This window comes from Aotus nancymaae, unplaced genomic scaffold (assembly GCF_030222135.1).
Source record: "Aotus nancymaae isolate 86718 unplaced genomic scaffold, 86718_ANA_hifiasm-v0.15.2.pri h1tg000051l, whole genome shotgun sequence".
NCBI lineage: Eukaryota > Metazoa > Chordata > Mammalia > Primates > Aotidae > Aotus > Aotus nancymaae.
Window position 1 is genome coordinate 10,493,318 of NW_026988465.1, and position 23,229 is coordinate 10,516,546.

The 23,229-nt window shown below is 44.2% G+C and overlaps 1 protein-coding gene across 8 annotated transcripts in view; it reads left to right on the forward strand.

The window, feature by feature from the left end:
* Positions 1-23,229, forward strand: part of SIRT5 (sirtuin 5) — a 44,937-nt gene that overhangs the window by 11,734 nt on the left and 9,974 nt on the right. For 3 of the 8 annotated variants that reach the window (XM_064362992.1, XM_021665354.2, XM_021665353.2), the window contains exons 2-8: positions 5,373-5,522; positions 9,386-9,519; positions 13,295-13,520; positions 16,964-17,051; positions 18,465-18,518; positions 20,203-20,326; positions 22,604-22,719. In XM_064362992.1, the coding sequence (XP_064219062.1) occupies positions 5,408-5,522; positions 9,386-9,519; positions 13,295-13,520; positions 16,964-17,051; positions 18,465-18,518; positions 20,203-20,326; positions 22,604-22,719 (857 nt within the window). In that variant the 5' untranslated portion in view covers positions 5,373-5,407. Of the gene's footprint in view, positions 1-5,037; positions 5,190-5,372; positions 5,523-9,385; positions 9,520-13,294; positions 13,521-16,963; positions 17,052-18,464; positions 18,523-20,202; positions 20,327-22,603; positions 22,720-23,229 lie in introns of all 8 variants that reach the window. The other 5 variants (XM_021665350.2, XM_021665355.2, XM_021665352.2 and 2 more) reach the window with 4 other exon arrangements.

Sequence of the window (23,229 nt, forward strand, 5' to 3'; positions counted from 1 at the left end):
TTCCCCTAGCAGCCAGTCTGCCTTCCTTCCCTGCAGAAGTGACTTTAGGCAGCCGGCCAGCCTTGTCCTCTGAGGTTTTCTGGAAACACTACACCATGTTTCTCTAACCTCTTCTCTTTTTCAGGATGCCAGTCTTTTTATGCAGTCTTTTTGATTGCAGAAGAGACAGGATACATTAAAAATGTGTTGACTTACTTATCTGTAGGTGATGTTTATCATATTACTCCTTACACACTATAAAATTCACACTTTTTATTATACAGTTCTATGAATATTGAAAAAAATCACAAAAATAAAGATAATAGAATTTTCCATTGCTCTAAAAGTTTCTCTGCTCCCCTTCATTCCCCCTACTCTGTCTCTGGAAACCACTGATGTGATTTCTGTACCAACAATTTTGCCTTTTCAAACTGTCTTACAAATGGTCTCAAAAACTATGTAGCCTTTTGTATCTGGCTTCTTTGACTTAGCACAATGCTTCTCTCTCTCTTTCCCTCTCCCCCTTCCTCCCTCTGTTTCTTTCTCTCTTTCTCCCTCACTCTCACTTTCGCTCTGGCCTTCTCTCCTGTCTTTGAGAGGGTCTTACTCACCCAAGCAGAGAATATAGTGGTGCAGTCATGACTCACTGCAGCCTCAACCTTCTGGGCTCAAGTGATTCTCCCACCCAGCCTCCCGAGTACCTGGGACCACAGGCATGCACTGCCATGCCCAGCTTCTTTTTTGTAGAGACGGGGGTCTCACTTTGTTGCCTAGGCTGGTCTCAAACTCCTGGGCTCAAATGATCCTCCTGCCTCAGCCTCCCAAAGTCCTGGAATTACAGGTGTGAGCCATCATGGCTGGCCCTTTTGTTGTTGTTATTAAGCAATTTTATTTTGAAATAATTTTAGGCTTACAGAAATATTGCAAAAATAGTGCACAGAGTTCTCATATACCATTTACCCAATTTCCTCTAATGTTCATGTCTTACCTAACTAGAGTGCAATGATCCAAACCAGGACAAGTACTATACCTCGGCATTCACTTATACAGTACTAGTAACTGATTTATAGGCTTCATTCAAATTTTGCCAGTTATCCCACTAATGTCCCCTTTCAGGTCTTGAATCCAACCCAGGATCCCACATAGCATTTACTTGTCATGTCTCATTGGGACCTGGGACAGTTCTCCAGTTCTTATCTTTCAGAACTTTGATACTTTTCTGAAGAGTATTGGCCAGTTTTGCTGTAGAGCATGTAGAATGCCACTCAGCTTGAGTCTGGCATTTTCTCATAACTAAATTGCAGTCATGAATGCCACAGAGGTGATGACTTGCCCTTCTCACTGCATCATATGAGGAGGTAGGTGGAGTTGCCATGTCTTATTACTGCTGATGTTAACTGTGATCATTTGGTTAAGGTGGTAGCTGCCAGGTTTTCTACTATAAAGTTTTTATTGCATAACACTTAACAAATTTTTTTTTTTTTTTGAGATGGAGTCTTGCTCTGTTGCCCAGGCTGGAGTGCTGTGTCACAATCTCTACTCACTGCAACCTCTGCCACCTGGGTTCAAGCGATTCTTCTGTCTCGGCCTCCTAAGTACCTGGGATTACAGGCACTCACCATCACACCAGGCTAATTTTTGTATTTTTAGTAGAGATGGCCTTTCACCATGTTGATCAGGCTAGTCTCGAACTCCTGACCTTGTGATCCACCCAACTCAGCCTCCCAAAGTGCTGAGATTGCAGGCATGAGCCACAGCACCCAGCCTGCATAACACTTTCAAAGATTCATTCATGCTGTTGAATGTATTAGCACTTTGATCTTACTGCTGAAGAGTCTTCATGGTATGGATAAACCACAATTTGTTTACCTGTTTGTAAATTCATGGACATTTGGTTTGCTTCTAGTCTTGGACCTGGCACTATCCGATAGGCCTTGGTGTTCTGTTGAACATAAAACCCATGTCACAGAGCACCAGTATCAGACAGGGCCACTGTGTCACCACGATGGGTCAGGACAAGAACAATGCCACTCTGAATCATACCTGAATCAGGACAGAAACAGGAACATTGTTGAAGCCACAAAAATGACCAAACATCCTCCCATGCTGCTACCATGAGGGACTGCGGCTTCTCAGCCACTCACAGCTTTAGCCTTACTTCATTCCTTCCACCTTTTAGATAAGATCCATTACAGCATCCGATCCAGAACATCCAATCCAGGTTCCAGGAACCTCCCCCCAACATGGCCTAACCCAAACCCAAATCCTCTAGTAAATCCATTCCCGGTTCCCAGCAGATGCTGCAGTTCTTCATGGCGTGTTCTCTGTCTTGCAACTTGTTTGAGTACAAGTGTGTTCCTTGGACTGGAAGGCACTGACAGTCCAAACAATATGTAAATACATATATTGAAAATCCTTGCTCAGCTCTAGTCTCCTTACACAGCGTTTCCCACCCTACACTCCATTCTTCGTACTAACTTCTTGTGAATTCCGTTTTGTTTTTTAAAGCAAATGCAAATAAGTTAAAGTATATTCTTTTATCCCCTTGCCTTTCTCTTACAAAATATAATTGTGGTAAAACACATGTAACAGAATTGAGCATTCTAACCATTATTAAGGGTACAGTTCAGTACATTCACATTGTTGTGCAACTAGTCCCCTCAGCTCATTTCATCTTGTAAAACTGAAGCTCCATACTCATTATTTTTAAGTACGTGTCCTGAAATACTAACCCTTTGTTAATGTTGAGTTCTATGAGTTTTGAAAGATATGATCATGTAACCACCACCATAATCAAGATAAAGGACAATACTATTGCCTTCCACACACACACACACACACACACACACACACACACACACACACACACCCCAAAAAAAAAAAAAAAAAATCCTGCATGGCTTCCCGTCCCCCTCCTTTTATTTTTATTTTTGAAACGAAGTTTTACTTTTGTTGCCCTGGCAGGAGTGCAATGTCACGATCTTGGCTCACTGCAGCCTCCACCTCCCAGGTTTAGGTGATTCTCCTGCCTCAGCCTCCCGAGTAGCTGGGATTACAGGTGCCTACCACCATGCCTGACTAATTTTTGTATTTTTAATAGAGACAGGGTTTCATCATATTGGTCAGACTGGTCTCGAACTCCTGACCTCAGGTGATCTGCCCACCTTGGCCTCCCAAAGTGCTGGGATTATAGGCATGAGCCACTGCGCCCGGCCCACATGCCCCTTTTTATTCACTCCTCCTCATTCCACCAACCAGTGTTACATTTCCTGCCCTCATAGTTTTGTTTATTCCAGAACGTCATACAAGTAGAAACATATGTACATTCTCTTTCATAGCAGCCATATTGCATATTGTGAATGTGCCATTGTTTATTGATCTCATCCCTGACAGTTGGACACTGAGGTTGTTTCTAGTCTTTTGCTGTTAACCACATGGTCTTACCTATTATCTGTAGATACATCATTTTGTGTATGTGCAAGCCTAACTGTGGACAAAATTTCCAGACTTGGGATTGCTGGGTCAGAGGGAAAATGTGTTTGTAATTTTGATAGTTTGTTCTCCAGAGGGATTATATCATTTAAGAAATGTGTTTTTCATATCCACAGATCGACCCTTCCCCTTTCTCTTCCCCTTCCCCTTCCCCTTTCTCTTCCCCTTCCCCTTCCCCTTCCCCTGCCCCTTTCCCTTCCCTTTTCTTTCCTTAGACAGAGTCTCGCTCTCTCACCCAGGCTGGAGTGCAATGGTGTGATTTCAGCTCACTACAACCTCCACCTCCCAGTTGAAGCAATTCTCCAGCCTCAGCCTCCCAAGTGGCTGGGATTACAGGCATTCACCACCATGCATGGCTGATTTTTGTATTTTTAATAGAGAGGGCATTTCGCCATGTTGGCCAGGCTGGTCTCGATATCTTGACCTCAAGTGATCCACCCACCTCGGTCTCCCAAAGTGCTGAGATTCCTGGAATGAGCCACTGCGCCTAGCTACTCTCCACGGTTCTTTAATCCTCAATTCTGCCAGCCATTTGGCTCACTAGATGGAAGTCAGCTCTGCCAGTTATCAGTGTCATTGATCCAAATGTTGTCTCTCTGAGTTTGTTTTCCTTTTATAAAATTCCTCAGATATAGACAAAGATTTACTGAATGTGCCTTAAGATCTACAAATTTCTTTGACACAATGTCATCTTAATACTATTTGTTGTCACAATACACTTTTTCCCTTCAGAGTTTAGTTCTCAGTTAGAAAATACAAAGTACTTTGAGCTTGGCGCAGTGGCTCGTGCTTGTAATACCAGCACTTTGGGAGGGCTAAGTAGGTAGATGGCTTGAGCTCAGGAGATCAAGACCAGCCTGACCAACATGGTGAAACCTTGTCTCTACCAAAACTACAAAAATTAGCGGGGCATGCTGGCATGTGCCTGTAGTCCCAGCTACTGGGGAGGCTGGGATGGGAGGATCGCTGGAACCCAGGAAGTCATCAGTAGTGAGCCGTGATCACGCCACTGTGCACCACTGCACTCCAGCCTGGGTGACAGAGCAAGGTCCTGTCCTAAATAGAAGAAAGAAACTGTACTTTGACCACAAGTTCAGAGACTAGTGGTAGTTTTCATACCTTTTTTTTTTTTTTTTGAGATGGAGCTTTTGTTCTTGTTGCCCAGGCTGGAGTGCAGTAGTACAATCCTGGCTCACTGCAACCTCTGCCTCCTGGGTTCAAGTGATTCTCCTGCTTCAGTTTCCCAAGTAGCTGGTATTATGGGCATGGCATCACCACTCCCAGCTAATTTTTTGTATTTAATAGAGATAGGGTTTTACCATGTTGGTCAGGCTGGTCTCAAACTCCTGACCTCAGGTGATCCACCCACCTCAGCCTCCCAAAGTGCTGGGATTACAGGCGTGAGCCATCGTGCCCGGCCACATACCTTTTGAAAAGCAGCAAGTTTTCAAATGAATTCTTATATCTAACCCTTTCACGTGCATTTTAGTGGTCCTCAAACTTGAGTAGTTACTAGAAGCACCTGGAAATAGATGATGGGGTCCACCCTCAGCATTTCTTATTCAGCAGGTCTGGGGTGGAACCAGAGGTTGCATTTCTAACAAGATTTCAGGTGATGCCGATGCTGCTGGTCTAGGGAACACACTTTGAGAAGCACTGCTCCAAGGCACCTCTGCACATCCTGGGAGCATTTGAGAACACAAATGGAAAACAGCCAGGTTAGAGGATGATCTGTTACTAAAGATTTTTTTTAAAGGATGTTCATGTATGTGTGGCATGTGTGTATAATACACACAATGTGTTTCTATAATATAGAAAAAATATATATTTATAAATATTTCTATATCTAAAATTATTTGCTGATTGTTTCTATAATATTTGTTTTTGTGATTTTTCTAAAGCCTACCTCAAGCATTAGAACTACAGACAAACCCTGATGCGACCTCTCCAGATTGTCCCAAGTCGGTTGATTTCCCAGCTGTATTGTGGCCTGAAGCCTTCAGCCTCCACACAAAACTGGATTTGCCTGAAAATGGCTCGGCCAAGTTCAAGTAAGTCATTCTTACCCATCGCCTCACCTGTGGCCGAATGTGAAGTACCCAAAAGTCCTACACTTGTATGTCTGTGTCAAATTAGGTGTTGGGCAAGATTTTGGAGAAAGCCACCCTGTCCTCTTCTCTTTCAGGGCACTCCTTCTAGGGCGCCTTCAGAGCCTATCTTCTTAATACTCACGTTAAGTCCATTGAGGACCTTTTGTTGCTTCTGCCAGAATATTTGCATTTAAGCTTTTGACACATGTTTTGTACTTTAAAGTCCTTATCTCTCTGCAGGGGAGGAAAATTGGTGATTGTCCTATAGGGCAGTGTGAGATTAAATTTTCTCCTGGACAGAAATATTTTGTAGCTCTGCTTGGGAGAAACCTACAGATTAACCTATCTGGGCCCTGAGTCTATAAGAATATGAAGTCTCACAAATGTTTATAATTCAGTGATTCTTAGGTGGGCCTGTTTAACAGTGCTTCAGAATGAAACTGAAAGGCCAAGCTGAATTCTTTTTGCTTCATTTTCAACTTTTGGATAACTTTTCTGCTCAGGGTTGATAACTCCTGCTTCCATTGTGCCTCAGGAATGGAAAAGAACTGAAAGATCCCAGTTCCACTCCCTGCACCTCCCGTTGGTGTGCCCAGCTGTGCAGAGCAGGCTGCTAGAGTCTGTGGCGGGGTGCAGAAGTGTGTGCCTGACCTCGGATAAAAGTGGGCCGCTGACATTTGAAACCACAAAACATGCTGGCGTGTTTTCCTTTAGCCATTGGGAAATGTCTTTTTTTTTTTTTTTTTTTAAGATTTTATACCACATTAACATTACTATATTTTACATCCTGTTTTCTAAGAACCATACATAGGTTGACTCTTAAAATTTGTTTCTAAAAGTAACTTTAAAGGGTACCTTAATAGAAGTCACTCTGGCCAGCCTGACCAACATGGAGAAACCCTGTCTCTACTAAAAATACAAAATTAGGCAGACATGGTGGTGCATGCCTGTGATCCCAGCCTTTTGGGAAGCTGAGGCAGGAGAATCGCCTGAACCCAGATAGGAGGCAGAGGTTACGGTGAGCTGAGATTGCGCCATTGCACTCCAGATGGCAACAAGAGCAAAACTCTGTCTTAAAAAAAAAAAAAAAAAGAAGTCACTCTGACCTAGAAATATATTCATCAGGAAGATGACAGTTTCTATTTGGGATAGAAAGGACCTTTAGGACTAGAGGGAGTTTTAGGGGTAGATTTTGAAGTCCTTAGTGATGTTCCTATGGGTTGAACCTAGGAAAGTATGTAACGTTTTTTATTAAGCATCTTGTTCTTTCAAGAGATTATATCCGATCAGAAACTGGAATCCACCCAGATCAAGTTTGTAATTTTTCCAATTGCTTCCTGTTTGGAGAATATTAGTCTGCCTGTAGTAGGCCTTATCTGTCTGCTGATAGATAGCAGCCTATCTCGGGAAGGGATGTGAGTTCAGTTGGGCTTTAGCGCGATTGCTGGGGTAGTTGGGTTAGTTGCACCTCACGAGAATGGCGTGTTGTGACTGTCCTAATTTTCTCTGCCTTGTGCTGCCAAAACATGAATGGAGCCCAAGAGGAAAAAGCCTACTCTTCCTCTGAGTACATTTTTACCAGGAGTCCATGGTAGGGAAGAGAATAAGGAAAGGGGAGGAGGGGCTGAGCCCTTGTTAACAGTCTCTATCCTAAGCTGGGCAGAGTGTGTGGCTGTGGGCTTAGGAGGACCAGGAAGTCCCATCCCTGCTTAGAGGGAGTTAACCATACATGAGAAACCAGTAGGATGCCCCTTATGGCTGGGATACAAAATGAGGCCACGTTCCCTTTAATATTCAAGTTCACCATCTCCAAGCCCTCATCCCACTATCTTTCTTCTTGCAGGCTTCCTGCCTGTCACCGGTTCCATCTATCAGGGAACGGTTAGCTTTCCCTCATTCGTTCAGTCCAAGGGTTAGCCTTGGTTGCCATTCTTTCAAGAGAGGAAGGCCAGGAAGCCAGCTTAGTCAACTGAGGAATGCACTTCCGCGTTTGCTGGAATCCTTAGTGCTTTAACACAGCTTGGCCATCCTTGGAAGATCTCCATATCCAGGGCGGGGCATTCCCTGCTTCAGTGTCTTGGGCCTGCAGCAGGCAATGAGGTACAGCACTCACTTCTCCAGGGGTAGGGCAGAAAAGGGGCTCTCTCTTCTCCTGGCAGCTTATGTTCAGTGCTATACCCCTTAATTCTGGCCTTCCAGGGCCACAGCGCTTATCTAACATACAGGGGCCTGCAGAGCTGTAGTGTCGGGGAGAAAAGGGGAGACAAGCTGTGTCCCAGCCTTTTCCCAGTTTCTGCTGCCCAATAGAAACAATGGCAGCTCCCCCATCATGAGTTCCAAGTCTAGCTCCTGCTTCTTGTTCTGGGATGAGGAGATTTGTTTCAGAGGAAAGCATCCCACCTTGTGATCCATGTAAAGTGTTTGGCATAGCACTTGGGGTGCAGGGAGCCCTCACCATCGTAGCTGCTGCCCCTGTGGGTCTGTGTTCAGGCAGAAGGCTGCCTGGAGTTCTGGGATGGGAGGGCGAGCCCTGGTCTGTGTCCACAATTATTTCCTCTAGTGTTACTCTCTGTGCTCAGTTCCCTTTGCTAGCCCAAGTCTCTGGCAGTGTCCTGTTGAAAAGTTTGGCTCTTATTTGAGTTGTCAAGAAGGTCATGTGTCCTCAAATAAGGCCCTTGTCCTCTCCTTCAGTCGCTGTGCGGAGGGAAGCTGAAATTAGCAAGATCCCCAAAGGGAAGGTGAATTTAGGGAGGAAGGGTAGGCTTTGGGGTACAGTGGGCCTCAACTCAGCACTCACACAAACATACAGGCTTGTTTTTTTTGTTTTTTTTGAGACGGAGTTTTGCTCTTGTTACCCAGGCTGGAGTGCAATGGCGTGATCTCGGCTCACCACAACCTCTGCCTCCTGGTTTCAGGCAATTCTCCTGCCTCAGCCTCCTGAGTAGCTGGGATTACAGGCACGCACCACCATGCCCAGCTAATTTTTTGTATTTTTAGTAGAGACGGGGTTTCACCATATTGACCAGGATGGTCTCGATCTCTTGACTTCGTGATCCACCCGCCTCAGCCTCCTAAAGTGCTGGGATTACAGGCGTGAGCCACCGCGCCCGGCCCTACGGCCTTGTTTTTACTTTTAGGAAGAAAGACGGGTTCCTTCCCACTAGGCTTTTTTTTTTTCTAATGGAGTCTCGCTCTGTCGCCCAGGCTGGAATGCGGTGGTGCAGTCTTGGCTCACTGCAACCTCCGCCTCCTCGATTCAAGCAATTCTCCTGCCTCAGCCTTCCGAGTAGCTGGGATTACAGGTGCCCACTACCATGCCCAGCTAATTTTTGCATTTTTAGTAGAGACGGGGTTTCACCATGTTGGCCAGGCTGGTCTCGAACTCCTCACCTTGTGATCCGCCTGCATCTGCCTCCCAGAGTGCTGAGATTACAGGTGTGAGCTACCGTGCCCAGCCCCTACTAGGCTTTTTAAAATCTTTGTAAAACCCCTGCTCTAGGGAAGGCACTACTGTGCACCTCAAAGAGCCAAGGAAACTGAGGATGGAAAAAGCTAAGTAATCTGCATAAGATCACACATTTGGTTGGGAGGCAGAACTCAGATGCAAAGCCAGCTTCGTGTACCCAAAGCCTCTGCTTCTTTAAAATATTGTACACTCACCCAGCAGGACTTCACGGGATGGTGTCTTTATGGTACAGGAATTGATGTTTATTTATCTTAAAGTATGATTTCACACTAGGTCAAGTTTCAAGATATAGACAATTGATATGGGATACAAATGTCCAGATGGTACACTGATCTGATAAAGATTTTATTCTGTTTAGGTATGGCAGATTTTCGGAAGTGTTTTGCAAAATCAAAGCACATAGTCATCATCTCGGGGGCCGGTGTTAGTGCGGAAAGTGGAGTTCCGACTTTCAGAGGAGCTGGAGGTTATTGGAGAAAATGGCAAGCCCAGGTTAGTAACGTTTCCAGAACATTAAAAGCCTCTCTCAAATGAAACCGTAACAGAGTTTGACTCAGATCCTATACCGAACCCTGAAACCCGGGGGAAATGTTTTGGAAGTTAACTATGACCCTATTGTCCCATTGCTTTTGGCATAAACACAAAGTTTCTATGATTAAGATAAAATTTAAGTAAGGCTGCTACTTCCCTTTTTAGATATGTATAGATTGCATTTATTCAGGTAACAGTTTCTCCTAATAATTGTATTAAAGTGAAATCAGAAAACCATGGTTATCATCTTTCATTACTTTTCTAAAGTTATTGAACTTAAGTATGACATAAAGTTTCTATGAACATTTCATTTTAAAACTAACGTTGATTATTGAAGGATTAGGGTTCGATATTCAAATATCTATAGGAAAGCCTTCAGAATGTAAGTTCTGTGAAGGTGTGGATTTTTTAATTCAATTTGTTTTTTTAGATCTAATATACATAAAGTAAAAGTCACCAATTTTAAGTGTACAATTTAATAAGTTTTAACAAATAGACATAGTTGTATATCCAGCACCATAATCACAATGTAGAACATTTCTGTCCCTCCAGAACATTCCCTCATGGCCCTTTGTAGTCTGTGCTCTCCCATCCCACTGGCTCAGGAAATCCCTAGCTTTGGAGGACAAGGAATCGTTTATTTGTTCATTTATGAGATGGAGTTTTGCTCGTTGCCCAGGCTGGAGTACAGTGGCATGATCTTGGCTCACTACAATCCCCACCTCCCAGGTTCAAGTGATCCTCCTGCCTCAGCCTCCCTAGTAGCTGGGATTACAGGCATGCACTGCCACACTCCACTAATTTTTGTATTTTTAGTAGAGACGGGGTTTCACCACATTGGCCAGGCTGGTCTCGAACTCCTGACCTCAGGTGATCTGCCTGCTCGAGCTCTCAAAGTGCTGGGATTACAGGCGTGAGCCACCACACCAGGCCTCTGTTTTATTCATTGCACTGTCTCCAGCTCCCAGAACTCTGGCACATTATAGGTGCCTAATAGATTTTCGTTGGTTGAATGAAAGCAGGAATAAATAAGTACTGCAATACATGTCTTCCAGGGTTAGTAGCTTATTTCTCACTGAATGCAGAGTTCATGAACCTGCCCCTTCCTTCTGAACAGCTGAGGCTGGCAGATGGTTGGGTGTTTTGCCTCCTGCCTTCTGCCCTCTAGGTGAAGGGTGGGGGTTGTTACCTTAAAGGTGAAGTGGGGGATAAAAGAAAGCAGAGAACATTAGGGGCCAGCAAGAAAGAGGAACCACAGGGAAGTCCCTTGATTAGCAGCAGAGGGTGGGAGGTCAGAAGGTGTGGGAGGAGCTCGGAAGAGGGGCGCTTAGTTGTGTCCAAAAAAGCTCAGAGTTTGTGGACAAAGCATAGAAGTAGACAGTATGTATTTGACTCCAACCTCCTTCCAAGGACACCTGTGGACATGTTCGTGTGCCACCTATAAACTGCTCCAGGCCGTGTGTTCTACATGGAGAGCAAGCCCCTCATGTGGCAAAGGCTGACATTGCCCCCAAGCAGAGGGGCCTTTACAGTAGAATGAAATGCACACGTGTTCAATGTAGGAAGCATCTCCTTGATAGAGAAGCCATGCTTCTTTTTTAAATTGTTATTGAGGCGGAATTTCCTTAGAATAAAATGCACCCGTGTGCATTGTGTTTGATGAGTTTTGACAGGTGCATGCACCCATAGAACACCCCCACCTCTACTGTCAAGAAACAGAACATTTCGGTCCTTGCTGCAAGTTCCCTATGGCTTTCCCTGCCAGCTCCCAGCTCAACCTCTACTCGGCTCCTTTTTTAGAAAGGAGGTTTGTCTCTCCTAGAACCATATCTGAAGTATATATATTTTATCTGTTCTGTTTATATATAATATACACTTTTTATGTGTAGCTCTGTGTGTGTTTAGTTGTGTGTATAGTTGCATGTATATGTAGTTGTGTATGTGTGTAGATGTGTGTAGTTGTGTATGTATTAACAGATATATGTAGTTGTGTATGTTTAGTTGTGTGTAGTGTAATTGTGTTTAGATGTGTATGTTTAGTTGTATGTTGTGTAATTGTGTGTTTAGATGTTTATGTTTAGTTTGTGTGCACTTGTGTGTGTAGATGTGTATAGTTTTGTGTATGTTTAGTTGTGTGTGTTTAGTTGTGTGTGTACACTTGTGTGTGTAGGTAGATGTGTGTAGTGTATGTTGTGTGTACAGTTGTGTGTATGTAGATGTGTGTAGTTGTGTATGTTTAGCTGTGTGTGCAGTTGTATGTAGATGTGTGTGTATGTTTAGTTGTGTGTGTGTGCAGTTGTGTGTGTATGTAGATGCGTATAGTGTGTAGTTGAGTGTATGTTTAGTTGTATGTGTGTATAGTTGTGTGTGTAGTTGTGTGTATGTAGTATGTATGTGTATAGCTGTGTATGTTTGTGTAGTTGTATGTGTGTGCAATTGTGTGTGTATATAGATGTGTTTAGTTTGTTTAGCTGTGTGTGTGCAGTGTATATGTAGATGTGTGTAGTTTTATGTGTTTAGTGTCGTATGTTTAGTTGTTTGTATGTGTGTATAGTTTATGTATATGTGTGTAGTTGTATGTTTAGTTGTATGTACTGTGTATGTGTGTATGTTTAGTTGTGTATAGTTGTGTGCAGCTGTGTGTGTAGATGTGTGTAGTTTGTGTAGTATATGTGTGTTTAGCTGTGTGTGTGCAGTGTATATGTAGATGTGTATAGTTGTGTGTTTAGTTTGTGTAGTGTGTATGTGTGTAGTTGTGTGTGTATGTTTAGTTGTGTGTGTAGTTGTGTGCAGTTGTGTTTGTAGATGTGTGTAGTTTGTGTAGTCATATATGTGTATTTAGCTGTGTGTGTGCAGTTTATATGTAGATGTGTTTAGTGTGTTTAGTTTATGTGTGTAGTTGTGTATATGTTTAGTCGTGTGTATGTCTAGTTGTATGTGTATGCAGTTGTGTGTGTATGTAGATGTGTGTAGTGTGTACGTATGTTATATGTGTGTTGTGTGTATGTATAGTTGTGTGTGTAGTGTGTATGTTGAGGTGTGTGTGTAGTTGTGTGTATGTATGTTGAATTGTGTATGTGTAGTTGTGCGTATGTATGTTGAGTTGTGTGTAGTTGTGTGTATGTATGTTGAGTTGTGTGTGTGTAGTTGTGTGTGTGTATAGTTGTATGTGTGTAGTTGTGCCTGTAGTTGTGTGTATGTATGTTTAGTTGTGTGTATAGTTGCATGTGTATAGATGTGTGTAGTTGTGTCTGTGTGTAGAGGCATAGCTATAGTTATAAAACTTGAGTTTCTCAACCATGGTCATTAGACCTCAATGGGCATTTTGCATTTTATGTTTTTCCTGGGTGTAGGTCAAAATGAGATCCACTTCATATGTTTTAGAGCTCCATGAAAAAGGGGATTTGACCCAAAATACCTTCCTGCATATTACTTTACTTCATGTTCACAACTTACTTGGTGGTGGGGAATGGGATAGGTTGCATCCTCCCTGCCTTGTCACTAAGGAAATTGATTTCTCCAAGGTCGCAGGGCAGTCCAAAGATGGGGACATAGGCTGGTACCCAGGCCCTGCCACGTGGCATCTGCCATGTTGTTTGAACCTAGTACTTCAACCTCCAGCCTGCACTCTCCCAATGCTGCTTGTTTCTGCCTTAGGGAGGAAGGGCCTGTGCCCGGGGTTCAGCATCCTGGCCGCCTCTGCCTCCCTCACTCCCACCTCCTCTCCCACCCCCAGGACCTGGCAACGCCCCTGGCCTTTGCCCACAACCCATCCCGGGTGTGGGAGTTCTACCACTACCGGCGGGAGGTCATGGTGAGCAAGGAACCCAACGCCGGGCACCGTGCCATAGCAGAGTGCGAGGCCCGGCTGGGCAAGCAGGGCCGGCGAGTCGTGGTCATCACCCAGAACATCGATGAACTGCATCGCAAGGCTGGCACCAAAAACCTTCTGGAGATCCATGGTGAGGTCCCCCCAGCCTCATGGTCAGGGAACCAGCTTTAGAACACCTGTCCTGCCATTTCAGAATCACCTCTGTTGGCTTCCCTCCCTCCCTGCTGGACACCCATCTCGTCCTTTAGGATGCTGTGGCATTTCCTTCCAGGACATGTTAGTGCCCTGTGGCACCTGGGCAGCTGCCTTTGGCTATGGGAGGAGCCCCAGCCCACTGACATTATTCACTTGGCAGTTCCTCCGCACTGCTCAGTGTGGTCTGAGAGCCAGCAACGTTTGGCATCCTTGAGAGCTTGTTAGAAATGCATAATCTCAGGCCCCATCGGACCCACCAAATCAGAATCTGCATTTTCCCATGAGCCCAGGTGGCCGAAGTGCCTTTTACACTGGAGGAACGCTGGGCTGCACAGCTGTGTGACCCCTGCCTCCGTAGAGGGGTGCGGTGCTGTGAGACAGTGGCCTCACTGAGCCGAGGAACAGAAGGCCTGGCCCACTGGACAGCCAGGGCTTGAGCAGGATCGGGCAGGGGCAGGCTATAGCATCTGGGGTCTCCTCTCCCTCTCTCTATGCCCCAGTGGACACTCCCCACTGAGACTGTGCTTCTGTCTCACCCTGGAACCTCAGGGAGCTGCCAGCTCAGCACCAGGTACTGCACCAACCCCACCTAGCCTATGATGTCAGTGGAGTTTGTCTTGTGTCCCTATGGCCTCCTTCCTCTGTCCTGGGTGACCTCTCACCTCTTCACTCTGTCTTCTGGCTCCTCCCTTCTTTGCTATCACCCTAAATCTAATACATCCATTCTCCCACGGTCATAATGGGCAAACCAGGGTTTCTCTCAAAGCCACTTGCATTTAAAGAGACTGCATTCAAATCCAAGGAATGCATTTCTTATATTTTAAGGATTTATTTCTCTTAATTTTTTTTTTGCGATGGGGGTTTCACTCTTGCCCAGGCTGGGGTGCAGTAGCCTGATCATAGCTCATTGCAGCCTTGAACTCATCGTCTCAAGGGATCCTCCCACCTCAGCCTCCAGAGTAGCTGGGACAACAGGCCCATGCCACTGTGCCCAGCTAATTAAAAACAAATTTTTTTGTAGAAATGGTGTCGCACCATATTGTCTAGGCTGGTCTCGAACTCTTGGCCTCAAGTAATCCTCCCTCCTCAGCCTCCTAAAGTTTTGGGATTACAGGTGTGAGCCACTGCGCCAGCCAAGAATGCATTTCTAAGTGTAGAATTTCCAGAGGCAGTGCACCAGTGGGGGGTGTTTGTTTTTGGGTGTGTGTGGTGAAGCTGCCTCCTTTTACTTAGGTCACCCTGATAAAGACAGGGAGACACTACTCACTTCGACCCTGTTTCTCTTTTGTGTGCCAGGAACAGTCAGCCACCTATTAACTGAACATCTTTTTGGTACCTGCATCTGCTGGGTCTGAGCCACTTTCCACATGCCTCTGCTCATTTCCCTGCAATGTCAGAATGTGGGCTGGTCATCGGCATAAAACGGAGATGACAATGCCTATTTTACAGAATTGTGAAGGTTAAATAAGATCATATATACATGTTAGGACTTTTTTTTAGTTTCAAATGATGAGAACTCTCTTCTAACCTAGGTTAAAAAAAGATCAATGGCATCTTCTGTCTGATGAAGGTTTTTTTTAAGATGCATCATGTTTTTAATGTGGCACTTAGAATACAATCTGCCTAAACCATGATATACTGTGTTATTACCCCTTAGAATTGTTATTTTATACTTAGAGAAAGAGCTTATTAAAACTTAGACACCTTCTTTAGAAATTTTATCTTTCCAGGCATACATAAAGTATGAGTGTAATAATCTGGTCCAAATATTTCTCATTATCTAGCTCTTCAGAGTGATTCTGAGTGACTCAGAGCGTGGATGGGTCTGTGTTTTCCATGTAGTTTCACGCTTTGTACCTCAGGAGATGGATGATGCAGCCTTTCTTGAGAGAATGCCCCTCTGATATAGCTGGGATTCTCATCCAAGCTCCTGACACACACTCCGCAGGTGCGCTATTGAGCCTTTCATGCTCTTACCAAAAGGTGTCAGTGGAGAGGCTGTACACACAGCCAGAACTTGCTTTCCTCCCTGAAGTGGCCCTTGAATGGTTTGTTGGTGGAAGTATCCAGAGGTTGCATCTGCCCGGTCAGGCCACGGAGAATAACAACCAAGTCACCCCACTTTTCAGTGTTCTCCTTCAACAAGTCTGTGCAAGCATGATGGCGAGGTCACACTCTCATCTGGCCAGTGAACGGTAGGACACATCTGAATTTCAGAGATGTGAAAATGGGAAAAAATGTCTATACTAAAACTGACAAAATAGGTTTATTGGCTCACAAAACCGAGGAGCCTTGGGGTGCAGCTGATGTCATCTTTTCTTCTGGCCTCTGTCCCACTCCTTCTCTCAGCTTTGTTCACTCTTTGAGGTGACCTCCCTTTTCCCTCTGCAACTGATTTGCCTCCACGCGCCAGGGGAGAGGGCCTCTGATGGTTTCAGGCTCTCCAGCTCAGCCACCTGCTCAGAAAATAAACCTCTGGGTGGGCTTTCTTGGTCCACACACCCACCCTTCTGACCAACGAGACTGCAGAGGGATGGGCACAACATGGGGCCTGTGTGGAGCATGTGGTCAAGCTTGTATTTGGGATGTGACCCACAGCCTGATTGGCTCAGCATGGGAGAGAGCAGGGATGGTACTCCCCAAGGAAGGACTGGTGGGCAGAACAGAGCAGCCCATGCCCACTGTGGTTTAAAGTGCTCTGCATGGCACCAGGTGCCTGGCCACCATTTCATAAACTGTGGCCACCATGATTGCTTCAGCTCAATAAGTGGTCGCTAGTATTAACAATTACTTTTTTCATTTATTAGTTGATTACTTATTTATTGAGCTGCTTTTGTATAAAACATTCAAGCTTTCTGAAGTCAAAGTTAAGATTTTGTAAACATATCCCACACCATTGAACCTTTATCAGTCATATCAGTAAATTATGCCCCTAGATTTAGGTCAAGCTCCCTGTACCCTGTTGGCCATTTCTGCCTACTTGAACACCACTCCAAGGTCATCTGGCAGCACATTAGTCAGGGAGTTAGTTATCCTCCAGATGATAAAGTCCTTGAGGGCATATGCTCTTGACTGGCTTAAGAGTACTGCATGCCTCCCTGTTTCCCATGAAAGCTGGGGTAGGCCCATTTGCTAAACTGAAGTATGGCTCAGTGTGGCAGTGCACACCTATAGTCCCAGCTACTCAGGAGGCAAAGGTGGGAGGATTGCTTGAGCCCAGGAGCTGGAAGCTGCAGTGAGCTATGATCGTGCTACTATACTCCAGCCTGGGTAACTGGATGAGACCAAAAAATGAAATGAAGTATGCCCCTTTTAGACACGGAGACAATTGCTCTTGATTATCCTAAATTCTGGACTTGCTTCATATGTATTTTTCAGGTAGCTTATTTAAAACTCGATGTACCTCTTGTGGAGTTGTGGCTGAGAATTACAGAAGTCCAATTTGTCCAGCTTTATCAGGAAGAGGGTAATTATACCACACTACAGAATAAGTATATGTTGTTTTCTCCTTTATGTTGAATATAAATGTGAGGAAATTGAACATTCACCAAAGATTCCCATGGATATTTATGAGAAATAAGGCTAAATACAAGGCTTGGTGCAGTGGCTTACGCCTGCAATCCCAGAACTTTGGGAGGCCAAGGTGGGAGGATTGCTTGAGTTCAGGAGTTCAAGACCAGCCTGGGCAACATAGTAAAACACCTGTCTCTACCAAAAAAAAAAAAAAAAAAAACACGAAAATTAACTGGGTGTGGGGCACATGCCTGTAGTCTCAGCTACTAAGGAGGCTGAGGTGTTGGGTTATTTGAGCCTGGGAAGTTGAGGCTGCAGTGAGCCGAGATCTTGCCACTGTACTACAGCCTGGGTGACAGAGGGAGACCCTGTCTCAAAACAAAAAACAAAAAAGACTAAATATAGACATGTGATAAAAGAAATATTTTGCTTACAACTTACAGTGTTAAGTGAAAACCACAGGGTCCTGAACTTGTACAATATGATCCCAGCTTTGTATTAAAACACACACACACACACACACACTCACATACAATGAGTTTGTATATCTGTATATAGTTAAAATACAACAAAATGTTAATGAGGAATATCAGGAGTGGTGGGATTATGGGTAATTTTAATTTCTTCTTCTTATCTTTCTGAATTTTCCTACATTTCTGTGATGAACATGTGCTATTATTACAGTGAGGAAAAAATTTGAGGGTAGACCCAATATTGAGAAAAATTCCACTGAGCCATTTTAAAATAGTGTAAATTGTACATGACTATATAATGTGATTGCAGAGGATATAAACAATGGTGATGTATAAAGGTGAACATGAAGCTCCCCTGAGCACACCCAGCCACTCCAGCCCTCCCCACACATGCATTCCCTCACTTGCAGTACAACCACTGGTGATTTTTTTTTCTGAGACAGAGTCTTGGTGTTTCCCAGGCTAGAATACAGTGGTACAATCACAGCTTACTGAAGCCTCCACCTCGTGGGCTCAAGCAATCCTCCTGCCTTAGCCTCCCAAGTAGCTAGGACTACAGGCATGCACCACCACACTGAGCTAATTTTTGTATTTCCGGTAGAGATGGAGTCTCACTATGTTGCCCAGACTGGTCTTGAACTTCTGGCCTCAAGCAGTCCTCCCACTTTAGCCTCCCGAAGTGCTGGGATTCTAGGCATGAGCCTCTATGCCCAGCACCACTGGAAATTAATGGCTTGTGGACCTTCCTTCTAATGCCCTTCCAAGTGAGCACGTATTACTTAGGAGTTTTATATCACATATTGCCAGGCAAATATACAAACTGAGCTATTTTATTTCTTTATTTTTTGATTATGCCAATAATAATCTTTCTTGTCTAATATTATTTACTTCAGTGCTCCAGAACCTGGAACTCAAGATGCCAGCATCCCAGTTGAGAAACTTCCCCGGTGGGTAAAAAACTCTGACTTGTACTAGTGTTCCAGGTTACAAAAAAAAAAAAAATAGACATTGAAACCTAAACATGTATTTGGCAAGATGCCTCTTAAACCAAGTGCACAAACGTAAAAACCAGTCTTGACCTCTGAGACCAAAAGTGAAAGGACAAAGGATGAACCAAATCAGGATGAAAAGAGTGATTTCTTTCTAACCCCTTTTTGCTTTGTGTTCTGGCGGATTCATTTGAGGTCGGAAAGTTTCTGAAGCTGTTGTGCGACAGGTGGTTACGCAGTGCACAGAAAGCAGAGGAGCTGACCTGTGACCGGTCAAGTAACATCACTGGCATTATTAAGCCAAAGGACCTGAATAGGAGAGGTTACAGGACTAAACGGAATGTTCGTAGATTAAAAAAAGAAAAAAGGAAGGTTTTTATGCCCATTTTTCAAAAGCAGACATTAAAACAGCACTTCCATAATCTGTAATTGGATTAGAGGGTTTTTTTTGTTGTGGTTTTTTTTTTTTTTTTGAGACAGAGTTTCGCTCTTGTTACCCAGGCTGGAGTGCAATGGCGCGATCTCGGCTCACCGCAACCTCCGCCTCCTGGGTTCAGGCAATTCTCCTGCCTCAGCCTCCCGAGTAGCTGGGATTACAGGCACGCGCCACCATGCCCAGCTAATTTTTTGTATTAGTAGAGACGGTGTTTCACCATGTTGGCCAGGCTGGTCTCAAGCTCTTGACCTCAGATGATCTGCCCACCTCAGCCTCCCAAAGTGCTGGGATTACAGGTGTGAACCACCACACTTGGCCAGAGGAAAGTTTTGTTTTTTAAAGTAAAATAAAACAGCACTTCTAAAAGTATTCCATAGAACATTAATTTAATGTGACGTTGACGGACATTACTTGAAAAAAACATGTTAGGCACTCAAATAAATATGGAAATATTAGACTAAACAAAGTTAAAACGTTTGCTTTGCTGCAGGACTTTTCAGAGCATTGAATCCCATTGCTGCTTGCTAAAAAGTGGTTATAATATGTATGTTAATACTTTACTGGCTTATTTAACCACAGAACCTTTCTTATTTTCCTTATGAGGGTTTTAATTGCCAAATTTTAAAGTTTTCTTCTGAAGAGATAGGGAGACCTGGAGGATTCCTCTGATGTGGGAGATGACTATGATGAAAATGGTCTTTGGGAGGATGATTTTAGGAGGTGTACCCTGAGTTTTAAAAGGTGACCCTGAGTTACGAGGGAGTGAAAGATGAGAGATTTTGGTAATGGGCACAGGCGAGCTGGCTACATACTGGGCCAGAGACGTGAACCTGAGACAACATGAAAGGAGGTCGTTGATGAAATCGGGGCTGCTTGGGGTGGGAGGCAAATCTGAGTCCAGTGTGACTCCCAGGGCTGGGGAGCTGTGAGCCCAAGTGTGAGCATAATGAAGGAACTGGGAAAGCTTAGCTGAAACTGTGTGTCAGCACTTGAAGTATAAACAGATAAGATAAAAAATAAGGCCAGTTCAACCTGATGCTTCATGTACAAGGCAAGTTTATATAGGCTGGGAGGGAGGGCATAGGGAGTAAGAGGCATTAGAGGTGACCCATCTGGACATACTGGGTTTCAGGCAGTCCCTGGCCTCCCTCCAATCCAGCTGGGCAGACTCAGCTCAGGGTTGGCTTAAGGATCCCATTTTTCCAGGTGTGAAGAGGCAGGCTGCGGGGGCTTGCTGCGACCTCACGTCGTGTGGTTTGGAGAAAACCTGGATCCTGCCATTCTGGAGGAGGTTGACAGAGAGCTCGCCCACTGTGACTTATGTCTAGTGGTGGGTCACGTCCTTCCCTAACCCCAAGATGGGACTGGAGTTTGTTGTTATTTTTTCCTTCCCCTCTCCTCTTTTCCTTCCTCCCTCCCTTGCTTCTTTTCTTCCTACCTTCTCTCCTTCCTCCCTTTCTTCCTTTCCTTAAAATGTATGTTGAGAAGTTTTTGTGGTATCATATAAAAAAACTGAGAAACAATGAATGATAATTTCTATTAAAATAGGAAACTGTGGGCCAGGTGTGGTGGCTCATACCTGTAATCTCAGCATTTTGGGAGGCTGAGGCAGGTGGATCATTGGAAGTCAGGCATTCGAGACCAACCTGGCCAATATGGTGAAACCCCATCTCTATTAAAAATACAAAAAAATGAGCCAGGCGTGGTAGCACACGCCTGTAATCCCAGCTACTTGGGAGGCTGAGGTGGGAGTATCGCTTGAACCCAGGAGGCAGAGGTTGCAGTGAGCCGAGATCAAGTCACTGTACTCCAGCCTGGGTGACAGAGGGAGACTCCATCTCAAAAAAATAAATAAAATAGGAAACTATGCAAGACCATGTCTTGGGCATCTCAAAGCCTTCTCCCCCAGCCCCACCAAAAAAAAGAAAAGAACATGCTGTTGGTTTTTGAAATAATATATGCTCATGATTAAATTTAATTGAGAATATGCAAAAAAAGTATCACATTATAGAGGAAATTTCCTATATTTCTGAAATCGCCCGTAATTCTGCTATCCAGACATAGTTGCTGTTAGCAGTTGAGTATGTTTTCTTCTAGACCAGGGGTGAGCAAACAGCAGCCTTTGGGTCAAATTGGGTCTGCTACTTGTTTTTGTAAATAAAGTTTTATTGGAACTCAGCCACAGTCGTTCTTCTGCACAACTGTCTATGACTGCTTTCAAACTACAGTGGCAGAGTTGAGTACTTGTGACAGAGACTTAATGGCCTGCAAAGCCTGAAAAATTTACTGTATGGTCCTTTTCAGAATAAGTTTGCCCACCTCTGGACTAAACCTTTTCTTATGCAGATGTACATGTATTAATTAAAATTCAAAACCGAATTCATGACATATGTTCTATTTGGAAACGAGTCACCCAGCAGTTCACTTAGCATATTCCATGTCAGTACATCTAAATCAATATCATCTTTCAGTTGACTGCATGGTGTTTTACATGGATAAGGAATGATATATTTAGTTAATTCTCTATTGCAAGCCATTTGGGCTATTTCAAATTTTGATATTTTAAGCAATGCTATCATCAATATCCTTACATAGAAATCTTAGTGTGCTCTTCAAATGATTTCCTTAGGACACATTTTTTGAAAGTGGGATTAATTGGACAAATTGTATGCATATTTCCAAATTTTCTTGACATGTCTTTAAAAGCAGTACTTTCTTGTGGTGCGTATTCATTCAGCCGGTATTTAAAGAGTTCTTCCCAGTGTCAGAAGAGTATCACTGTTGATGATGGATTGTTAAATGAGAAAAGCTGGTTTACAAAACAGGTCATGGTCTTCTCCTCCCTGAAAAGAATGTTCATAGCACATATTTGTAAGAGAAAACCTAAGAGGACATACATGAAAATGTTAACAGTGATTGTCTTGGGGTAAGACTATGGATGACACGTATGTTTTTTCTTCGTGTTTTAAAAAGTTATGGATCATTTGCATAACTGTATTTTATTTATTTATTTATTTTTGAGCTGGAGTCTCACTCTCTCACCAGGCTGGAGTGCAGTGGCTCGATCTTGGCTCACTGCAACCTTCGCCTCCCAGGTTCAAGTGATTCTCCTGTCCCAGCCTCCCGAGTAGCTGTGACTACAGGCGTGCGCCACCACGCCCAGCTAATTTTTGTATTTTTAGTAGAGATGAAGTTTCACCATGTTGGCCAGGATGGTCTCTATCTCTTGACCTTGTGGTCCACCTGCCTGGGCCTCCCAAAGTGCTGGGATTACAGGTGTTAGCCACCACGCCCAGCCTTGCATAACTTTAAAAAGCAGAAACAAAACCAGAATTACCCCCAAAATATGTTGATTGAGTCATTTCTCTGTCACTCTTTTCACAACTCTCCTTTTCATGTCACACGTTCTTCTCGATTCTCGTGATTGATCAAAGGACACCTCTTAACTTTCCCTTGTCCCTTGGACACTCGGTTTTATCCCGTACTGTTTGGCTTTTCTCACACTGGCAACCAGAGACCTGCCTGAGTTTATGTAAGGTTTTCTGAAAAAATGTTCCTTCTCCTCGTCGTGTGGCCCTTTGTGCATCTCTGTGTGCTTGCCTTGTAGGTAGGCACTTCCTCTGTGGTGTACCCAGCAGCCATGTTTGCCCCCCAGGTGGCTGCGAGGGGCATGCCAGTGGCTGAATTTAACATGGAGACCACCCCAGCTACAAACAGATTCAGGTACCGGGATACCCTGGTGGGAGAGGGAGATGTAGGAGGCAGGTGCAGACATGGTCCTCTCAACATAGTTGACCTACTCCCCTAATTTTTAAAAAAGACACAGGGTTTGTGTTTTGTTTTGTTTTTTGATCTGCAAATGCTTTTATGGAAGAACAAAATCATTCATTATAGACTAAGGTGGGTAGCTCTGTCACTGTACGCGAAATTTGCTGTGGGACTTTTGTTTGTTTACGTTTTGAAAACTCTTCTTTGATTGCTTAGGCTTTGCTTTCCCTTACATCTTTAAGCTAGATTGAGTGATGGCCTTTAGTTGGAAGTTACCCAGTTGCTCCACAAGTGAGCCTGGGAGATGCCCTTGCAGAACCTCATCACCTGCCATTCTCACCAGGAGGCCACCTGGCAGATTCCCCTTTGGTCTAATTGCCAAGGTTATTTGTATCTGTGGCCATACTATGACACTGATCCTGCTTCCCACATTTGGGTGCAAAGTGTAGATCATCATAGTGTGCA